This window comes from Arachis hypogaea, chromosome 8, assembly GCF_003086295.3.
Source record: "Arachis hypogaea cultivar Tifrunner chromosome 8, arahy.Tifrunner.gnm2.J5K5, whole genome shotgun sequence".
NCBI lineage: Eukaryota > Viridiplantae > Streptophyta > Magnoliopsida > Fabales > Fabaceae > Arachis > Arachis hypogaea.
The window spans coordinates 42,435,923-42,446,283 of NC_092043.1; the positions used below are offsets into that span (position 1 = coordinate 42,435,923).

Consider the following 10,361-nt stretch of genomic DNA (forward strand, 5'->3'; position numbering starts at 1 on the left):
AATATATAGATGATATATACCAAAGATATGTCATTGAATTGACTCATAATAATGAGAATTTTTAATAGTTATTATTATTCTATATTTGTTAATAGAATATTTAAAAAAAAAGCATAATTTAGACATTTTCCTTTTAATTTGTGATATGCATTTTAATAAAAAAGCTAAGTGATTGTCATAATTTAATTCTAGATATTTAATCATTATAAAAATATAAAATTAAAAATTAAAATATTTATATCGATAGTTTAAACGTTAATAATATTAATTATAAAATGTAATTATTCAAAAAAATTTAGGAATTAACACTTTTATTAAAATTTGTTCAGCACTTAATCAGTAAAAAAAGAGTGAGTAATCTTACACCATGAGATATAATTTTACACTATTAAAAACACTAATAATAATTAATTGATGACTACAAATTATAAAATTTGTTGGTACTTAACACTCTTTATTATTTAATTATAAAATAATGTCCACAAAGAGTCCTTGCTAAAGAACTCTGTCATCATTAACATCAACCTTATGCTCATGGACAATGATGTATTTACCAGCATTGCTGACAATAAAACGGAAGTGTGTTAAGGTTTGGTTTGCTAAAATTTTTTAAAGAGGTTTATGTTTTTTAAAAGTATAAATTTTTTATTTTATGTTTGGTAAATAAAAAAGATCATATGCTTGTGTTTGTAGTTTTTAAAAGATTCGAATACTTTTAAAAGTATTTAAGGTAGAGTTTTTTAAAATTAATTTGTACTTTTCAAAATTTAAATGTCTAATATAATCTCATATATTAACTAATTTTTAAATTTAACGCTTAAATTTATGTCTCTTGTAGTATTTTGAAATTTTAAAAACTATTTTACTAAACATAATTGTTGTTACTTGTATTTATTAAAAATTATTTTTAATTTAATTTATCGAACATAAATACTACACTTCTTAAAAAGTTATCTTTTAAAAACTACCTTTTACAAATTATTTTTAAAAAATAAAAACTTTACTAAACTAAATCTAAATATACTAACGGTAAAGAATGTATAAGTGAAATTTTGACTTAGTTGGCTTTACTAAACTAAATCTAAGTATACTAGCAGTAAAGAGTGTATAAGTGAAATTTTTACTAAACTAAATCTAAGTATACACCAAGCAGCATGGTTAACAAAATCGAAATGGCACTGACAGGGTCACCTTTTTTACCAGGTCACAATTAAATAAACATAAAACTATAAAAAAATTAAATAAAAATTTAAAAGCCATAGGAGTTGATGTTTGTTCTTGAGCTGGTGTTTGTGATTAAGAAATCTTTAAAAGTGGAATAGAATTAAATGAACAAATTAACGAACTAGCAACTCAATCAACCAATGAACTAATAAGTTAAAACAAGAACTAAATCGACCTAATTAGCTAAATGAAGAACTAAATGAACCAATTAACCAACAAACTACTTTAGCTAAATGCCTAAGTTGACTAATTAACTAACTTAAGTAGATAAAATAGAAAAAGAACACACCAGATCTGAACAAAGCCGCTAAAATGAAGCAAGAGAAACAGAAGCGGCGAGCAAAGGAGAAAAGCTGCGACTAGAGGCGAAGAGAGGCCAAAGCGCGAACAGATGCGGCGAACCACCGACACTGACAGCAAGACTCAAATGCGCGAGAAGAACAATCAGCTGCGGCAGAAACAAAAGAGACGCGGATGCAACAGGTGAACCACTAGCGACGATCTGGTTCTCTCTTGTCTGATCTCTCTTGGTTTATTGTGTAGGAACTAGGAAGGCTAGGTAGAGTGTCGAGTGTTGGTAAATTAGGTTTTTCTTTTTTTTTTTTCCAATTTTTTAATGAAACAATGTGAAGAAAGAAACTAAAGAAAGAAAGAGAGTACGTGTGATTTTTCATTAGCATTTAGCAGTGAGGCGACGCGACGACAGAGGTGGAAGAAGCTCGTACGACGAAGAAAAGAAGAAATAGTGACGACAATGTAATGGTGACAGCGTTAAGGTGTTTTGGTGAAGGTGATGGCGTGAATTGGTGAGGGTGAGTGGCGCGAACAAGCTAGATAAGGGATTTGGTGAAGGTTACGGCGTGAGGGTAATTTGGTGAAGGTTACGTTTGGTGTATTTCGCGAAAAGGAAAAAAAATTTACAAAGTGTTGGTGTATTAACCCTATATACATTAGGCAACACTTTTAAAGTGCACTCCAAATATAATAAATATATTACTCTTTGAAAACATTTTTTTGGGTGAAAAAAGTGTACCCATAGATATTAAGATAAGACTACGTTTTATAAGTGATTTTTATAATATCTAATTCATAATTGTGTTTTCTATTCTCCTATAAAATAGTAACATAGAGAAAAACGTAGCCTATGAATAGGCTACGCTTTTCAAATGTAACTTAAAAAAGTATGGCTGATTGGATATTTTTCTTATAGTGATTTAAGTTTGTCATGAACAGAATATATAGTTTAAGCTTATGGCAAAATAAATTAAGACTGGCGTGAACAACATTGTTAAGATCTGGATGGAGATTGGTCTATGAGTTGAATGGGAAGGACTTTGTTAAGTATTGGTTTATTGTTATTCTTGAGGATATCATTTCAAACAAAAATGATAGAAACGGGCAACTTTAAAAGTCTAAAGGAGAGTGATAGAAAGTGAATAAAATACTCATATTATGTTAGAACATTTAAAATTGTAAATTATATTGCTGCAAATATTTCAGTTAGAGAAGTACATTGAACAGTTTGGTGAAAGAAGCAGCATTCATTGCAAGAGCAGCATTAACGACGGTTTTTTGCGGATCGCTATTTTCCATTGAGCCAAAATTATCTTCCATGGATCTGCGTGGCTCGTGATACCATATGAACGTTTTTAAAAATTGATATTAACAAATAAATAAAAAGAAGAAAAACAAGAGAGGGGAGAAAATGGATTCTATTCTGATTCTAATAGACTAACTAACTTTCTTATGAATTTGACATATAATATGGAAATATGAGAAAAAGGGTAATTGAATTTATTAGTAGACTTTTTTTCGATAAATAGTTTAACACTCTAGATCACAAAAGTGGGAGAAAGTCTAAATACAAAATCTTACCGCAAATAAAGATGTGAAAAATAAAACAAAATAAATTACAAGTAAATTTTAAAACAACCCGTCAAATTATGACAAGTTATACATCACCACCAAAATATAGTGCAACAATATCATCAACCATCGAAAATTCCCACAAAAAGGTTGCACCATCTATTAAGCAACAATTCCTTATTACATCTTCATCTAACAAAAAGCATAAGAATATTTTCCGCATAAACAAGCTGCATAAACAAAAAATATCAAATTAGCAACAAGATAAACCACTAATTAATAACTTGTATCCAAATAACTCAATTAACAAAAACTATATGTATGCTTAGAAGAAATTATTAAAGTCACACGAATTTTCTATTTTATTTATTTAATTTAAATATGAACTATCTGTATAAAATTCATGGCAAAACAAATTTATTCACCTTGAAAACCAATTCCTGATATAATTTCATTTGTGTAGAGTGGTTTATTACCTTAAAGATAACCATATAAAAGGCTTGCAATGAATCTGTGCTTGATAAATCTACAAGAGAAGCGCGATACCAGACGAACAAACCCATGATAGCATGAGAAAGAACCTATAACGAATTCAATTACTTGAGTAAGTTTGTTATTGATATATAATAAACTATGTTAATATCATGGAGCATAAATTAGAAGTATTATTATGATCAATAGTACGTAGACTTGGCTTATGAAGGTTAATAATTGAAGATAAATATTATAAAATATGTGTTTAATATTAGAGATATAATTATTTATATTGTCTCTTATTATTAATTTAAATTTTTTAGGAGAGTGATTTCATAAAATGATATCAAAAATCTATATCTAAAAAGTCTAAAATTTAATTTTGGTGAATTCAAAAATAAAAAAATAGCATAAGGATAAATAAAAAAATAAAAGAAAGCTTATAAAAAAATAAAGTAAATCCAAAAAAAAAATTATTGCTTGAGCTTAAATTTTTTGAAAGAGTAGTTTCATGATATTTAATGTACAACAACTACTATAATTTTCCTAGTATGTAGTATGTAGTAATTGAGGCATTAAAAGGCCCTTACCTAACAAAATTACAAAGTTTAATATGCAATTAGTAGAAATCACTAAGAGATAATGTAATTTTCTTCAACACTTCCCTAACAATTTCAATAAATTATGGTAGATCATATATCTTTTATTCAATTATTGGAAAAATATGCTAGCTAATTTTGTGAGTCACTTCACATTTTCACTTCAAATTTTGTTAGTCTTAAAGAGAGTAAGAACCGTAATGCAGAAAAAATAGATAAAGTTGTTAATAAATAAGAATTCGCTAGGTACTTTACCTCATTAATGAAAGCTTTTAGTTATTTTCTGTTATAACTGTCCAACTGATTCTGTTAATGGAATCTAGACTAAGCTACTCTATATATATTGAAGTATTCAATAATCAATAACACACATCATCGTTTTCAGCTATATATATATATATATATATATATATATATCATCTTTGCTCTAGTATTCATCACTGCAATCCTTCTATTATTTCAAATAGATTTATTGATCTACTAATTCAACCAAAAATTAAAATAATCCTTTTCGAATTTTAAATTAAAGAGAACAAAATTAAGCATAATATTACCACAAAAATTTTGCTCCAAAGGAAAGGAGAGGATGCTCCAATCATAATAGCAACTCCATAAGCCATTTCTAGAAGGCAAACACAAAACCAGAATACCTAACAAACGAATAAAGAATGTAAGCATTCATAAGATAACAAAATCTTTTTAGTCAAATTATATTAGGAGAGGTTTAAACTTTAGATTTTTTATTCGAATAGAGAGACAATATCATTTAAATTATAACTTATTAATACTTAATAATGATATAATTTTTTTTAGTTTACATTAGGAGAAACTTAAATCTAAAACTCCTCGTTCGAAAAAAAACTATGATATTTGAGTTATATGTCATTGGCACTTAATAATAATATATGATATGAGAGTATGAAATACCTTTTTAGGACCCAAACGTACTGGCAAAGTTTGGAGGCCTGCCTTTTTATCTCCTTCGATGTCAGGTATATCCTATTTAATTAATTCCACAAAATAATGTTATTACATAAGGTGACTAAATTAAATACCTTGCAATATCAAATGCTTGTGTATAAATTAAATGTTTATTTTGAGAACCTAAAAAATTTTACCTTTGCCAACGTTATAATTCCATAGAAAATGCCCATGACTGCAGTGGCAAAAACTAGTGATCTTGGAAAGATAGCTGCCTTGTTGAGCACAGTCTATATCATGCATGAAGCATGGTATACATTAGACTTCCATGAAATCTTAGTAAGAATCAATATTATATGTTAAAGTTGCTATTATTTACATAAAATTTAAAGCATAAACATCTACAATATTATATATTTCTAAATAGTAATGTTTAGTATGATAATACCTTCATGTGAAAAAAGGGACCAAAATTAAATGATATCAGCATAGAAAATATATTAGCCATGACTGAAAGTATTGTAGATTTCTTCCATCTCAATAAAGGCAACTGCGAAGTTAAAAAAAAATAATTAATTATAGAAAAAGAGTTAATATATATCTATACTATATAGCAAGAATATAAAAAGAGTTAATGTCTATTTACTTTTTTCTCTTACAAAATTCTGAAAGTAAAAAAAAAAAAATTATTAAACCAAATAGACTCAAAATTTTTCACCAGATAATTTATAAGACAGTCAAGTTAGAAGGATTTATACAACCTCTCAACTATATCTTACCATCCTATGATTAACCTATTTTCTTATTAACTTCAAACTAAAGAAGAAAAAGGCTTGAAACAAGAAGTTGGGAGAAAATAATGTGACATTTTTAACTTGTAACGGATCTTGATGATACAATAGGCAGTTGGGGAGGGAAATTAAGCTGGTCCTAATTGGCACTAATCATGAATTGTTACACACCTACTTATAACCAAAAAAAAAAAACTAGCTATTTCAAGTTGAATACTTTGTTCCTTTAAAAAAAAAGTTGAATAATTTGTAGAAGAATTAATATAACGTCAATACTTTAAAAAACTTTTTTATTTAAATTAAAAAAATTTTCAAGATAATATATATATATATAGGTGCCTAATATATATATATATATATATATATATATATATATATATATATTCATTAGGCACCATAATATTTTAAGCAATGTTCTAAAAATCAATTCATCATTGAAGCGGTAAAATTAAAATTTTAAAGATTCAACTGAAATTAAACCAAATAGAACAAAATAATATATTCTTACATAAAATATAATTTTAAAAAAATAATTTTCTTATATTTTCTTATTTTAAATTAATTAACCACTAAAAAGAATCGATTTGACATGTTAACTGAGTCTTTGACTAAATTTTTACGTACTTTGATCGATTCTTTACCAATCAATTTTTTTTATCTAAACTGTTTTTTTTAAATCAAAATGCATGTATTTCTAAAAAAATAAATTTAAAAGGAATATGTAAAGTAGCTCACATCCACAGAATAAGCAGTAAAACTGCGAAGTTGCATTATTTTTTTAAAAATATATATAAATAAATCTAAAAGTTAATTGAATAGAACTCACATCAACTGAATAAGCCGACATAAAAAAGAAACTGCCGAAAAGAGCCCAAATCAATGGCTTTGATCCTATCATCCATCCAACTCCAAAGCTCTGCACAAATATTATCGTTGAAGAAAGTATACCTAACAAATCAACCATCAACAACTCTTTTTGACAACTTTTCTTTTCTTCTTTTATTTATTATGTGATAAAATCATATTTTAATTAACATATAAAAAACTATTCCTTTCAATTCAAAGTATGTCCGACTTGTTAAAAAGTGATCAACTGAAAATTTCTTCTCAAGTTTTAAATGATTTATTTTTTTTAAAATTTGATTTCGTGACAGATAGTTTTATAAATTAATTAATAGCATAAACTTTTTAATATAAAACAGATCCTATTTTTGAAAATAAAGACCTGAATATATATATATGAGCAAATGATACCGTACTGTAAGTAAAAATGACGTCACAATTATAACTCCATTTCTGAAAGAAAAATCCCCTGATGCTAAAGGAAGATATGGCTTGTTAATCTACAATAAAAAAGAAATGTAGTATAAGTAATTAAAAAATATCACAAATATAATATATAATATAATGAAGCCAATGTATACTTTAATTTTATATACTTTTTATAAAAAAAAAATTATATGATCGTAATGGGGCCAAGATATTTAATACTGGTAATTAGAAGCTCGTACCTTGTCTATTTCAAGATCCGCTAATTGATTTACTCCAACAATGTACATATGCATGAAGAAGAAAGCTGCTACATACTTAAAAAAAAAAGAAGAATAAAAAATCACAATATTAGTAAAACACTTTAAAAGATATAACTACACATTTTAAAGAAACATGGGCAAGGAAACAAATAAAGTATTAGGAACTGTTGTTACAAACTGAATACCATTATACAATACTGAAAAAATTGAAATAAATAAATAATAAGCTAATAGCAATGATTCTTTAATTTCTTCAATTAATTGAACAGCTGCTTTTATTAATTGATATTATTAAAAACATTTTAATATAAAATAAATAGTATTTATGAAAATAAAAATTTGAATATTAGATATATATACCAAATAAAAAATATATAGAGTTGATAAATATTTAGAAACCTTAAAAATTACAAATAGGCCAGGACATCTGTTCTATATGGATATAGACTATTTAAGAGAAAATAAAAATGTATACGCTATGTATAAATTCAAAAGATAAGAGAAAAAAAATCTCAAAGTGGCTTCTAGCGAGTCAATAATGATATTAGGAAGATCTTTTTTTGGTACACAAAATAATTGATGTGTTAAGAATGATTTAACCAAAAAACATTATGGAGTAATTAATAAGATGGAAACTTAGGTGTAGTCGACTTCACGTGAAGTTGATAACTGAGAGCCCTTAGATGATTTGACTAAATTTTTATCTAATGCCTCTTAGCTATTAACTTCACGTGAAGTCGACTGCATCTGAGCCTCTTAGCTATTAACTTCACGTGAAGTCGACTGCATCTGAGTTTTCACCAATTAATAAATTTCTAAATTGCTTTTCTATTTGTATACATATTATTGGTGTTTACTCACCTGCAAAAAGCCATTGAAAAATGTTGGAGATAATTCTGATAAATTATCGACGGCAAGAAGTGATGATGAAAATGAACCCACTATCTGAAAGGAGAAAAAATAAACAATATTTTTAAAAGATGCAACAGCATATAGTAATTATTATTTTGTTCAAAGGCTTAATTTCTTAATTTAGTGAAGAAAAGAACGAAATTAACCATGGCAATGAATGCGTAGAATCTGCTAAACTTGCGGAAAGCATCTAAAGCATGAATGATGGAGTTGAAGATGGTTTTTGAATGTGGTTCAGCTTCATCATGTGATGATTGTGTCACATTCATCAGGTACTTCTTTTCATCATGTTTTTCACATGTTGTAATTGTAGATCCTCTTTCAAATATGTCTCTGGATTTATGCTTCAGTGATGTCTTCAAATTATATTCTTTTGACAATTTCTCATTCTTATTCAACAAAGCTTTTGTTACCAACGAACCTGAATAATCAAATTAATATCTTAGTAAGGGGCATACATTAAAAATTCAAATATCATCATTATTTATTTATTGAGATTTTAGTTTAGGACGATGTACATACGTTGCTGCGTGGCAATTTTTTAAGAAAAACTTATTTATTCAACCATCTTATGTTATACGGATAATCGTATATTTAATCTTTCTAACATTAATTCCAAAAGAGTATTATTTTAGTCTTTTGAATATCAAATTCAAATACACTTATAAATTTATAAATTCTAATATATCAATATATATATCATAGCTACCATAGAATATATCAATATAAATTTACCAGAGCTATAGTAATTGTGGGTGTATTTTTTACTCTCCCAGCAGCTTCTACCTAGTATTGCCACAAATTGTTATCAGGAAACAAACACAACCAAAAGAATAATAAAATAAAACTAAAAGAAAAGAAAATTTTAAAATATAACAGTGTGTTGTATTATTTTATGTGGGTGGTTTTTTCATACCAATAAATTATTAGATAAATTATTATGACATTGTGGGTTCGAATATATAATTATTAGGTTTAAAGAGGTGTACTTATAACGGTGTTCACCAGGTTTTGCTATTAAATGCCCACATTTTTTTATATTCTATTAATTTTAATATTCTTGATATAAAAATAATTTAATTATAAAATTAAAAGTAGTGTACAAATTCAGTTAAATAAAAATATAAAAACTTAATTAATTATAAATTTAGTGAAACTATAGAAAAGTAATGATGATGATGATAAAAGAAAAGATACCGGTGGTGATGTGAGAAGGAAACGATGATCCTAGAAGCCTAAAAGCCATTGAGCCTAAAATGAAAAAAGAAGACAAAAGGAAAATTCTCACAATGCAAGACAAAAGGAAAAAAGAAGAATAAATCTCTTTGTGTAATCTGAGCCTAAGCCAGACATGCTCACACTATTTAAAGAGCACAACGGCACTTACAAATTAAAAAGAAAATTATAAATAAAAAAGAAAATTGAGATAGTCAAACATCTGAAATTACTGTATGAATTACATAAAATGATCTTTCATTAAATGAATGTATAAATGATACATATAAGAATATATGTTGAATTGAATTTGAGAATTTCTAATAGTTATTATTATTGTATATTTGTTAATAGATTATTCTTACATGAACATAATTAATATTAGAAGAAAAATATTTTTACTAGTGATTAGCATCTTAATGAACAAGTGTTTATTATGCTTTGATTCTAAATACCTAATCATTGTTAAACTGTAAAATTTGAAATTAGAATAATTATATCGACGATTTGGACATTGATAATATTAATTATAAAATTTAATTATTTAATTTTACTGACAACTCAAAGTTTCAAACATATGTAAATAAAAAGAAGTAGAATCTTTTATTTTTCCCTTATAGAACAAGCTAAGTCATATATTTCTGCGTATATCTCATGCTAAAACAAATTGATGAAGGTCACTTTTATATGGCTTCGAAATTTCAAATATAATAATAAGTAATATAATGAAGGCAATATATTTAACTTCTATATACTTTATATAAAGAAAAAATTTATGTGATCCTAATGGAGCCAAGATATTTATATAATACTAGTAGTCATCATAA

At 26.3% G+C, this 10,361-nt stretch overlaps 1 protein-coding gene across 4 annotated transcripts; it reads right to left on the minus strand.

Annotated features, from left to right (window-relative positions):
• Positions 1 to 2,997: 2,997 nt before the first annotated feature.
• Positions 2,998 to 9,740, minus strand: LOC112707569 (naringenin 8-dimethylallyltransferase 2, chloroplastic). 4 transcript variants are annotated; one of them, XM_025759356.3, is made up of 13 exons: positions 9,517 to 9,740; positions 9,055 to 9,105; positions 8,466 to 8,740; positions 8,269 to 8,352; positions 7,387 to 7,461; positions 7,135 to 7,218; positions 6,702 to 6,791; positions 5,533 to 5,634; positions 5,282 to 5,374; positions 5,091 to 5,162; positions 4,718 to 4,813; positions 3,567 to 3,671; positions 2,998 to 3,320 (listed from the first exon to the last, which is right to left on the minus strand). In XM_025759356.3, the coding sequence occupies exons 1-13, from the start codon at positions 9,563 to 9,565 to the stop codon at positions 3,279 to 3,281; spliced, it is 1,218 nt and encodes a 405-aa protein (XP_025615141.1). In that variant the 5' UTR covers positions 9,566 to 9,740; the 3' UTR covers positions 2,998 to 3,278. The 4 variants fall into 4 exon arrangements, with proteins under 4 accessions (XP_025615141.1, XP_025615139.1, XP_025615140.1 ...); XM_025759354.3 differs by having other exon boundaries at positions 6,702 to 6,823; positions 7,101 to 7,218; positions 9,517 to 9,673; XM_025759355.3 differs by lacking the exon at positions 9,055 to 9,105 and having other exon boundaries at positions 6,702 to 6,823; positions 7,101 to 7,218; positions 9,517 to 9,666.
• Positions 9,741 to 10,361: the final 621 nt, after the last annotated feature.

Excerpts from the sequence above, each read along its gene's own strand:
- LOC112707569 (XM_025759354.3), bottom strand. The coding sequence starts at position 9,565 with ATGGCTTTTAGGCTTCTAGGATCATCGTTTCCTTCTCACATCACCACC. Across the intron at positions 8,741-9,054 it reads CCACAATTACTATAGCTCTG|GTTCGTTGGTAACAAAAGCT; the intron begins GTAAATTTATAT and ends TTGATTATTCAG. Across the intron at positions 4,814-5,090 it reads TACGTTTGGGTCCTAAAAAG|GTATTCTGGTTTTGTGTTTG; the intron begins GTATTTCATACT and ends TTCGTTTGTTAG.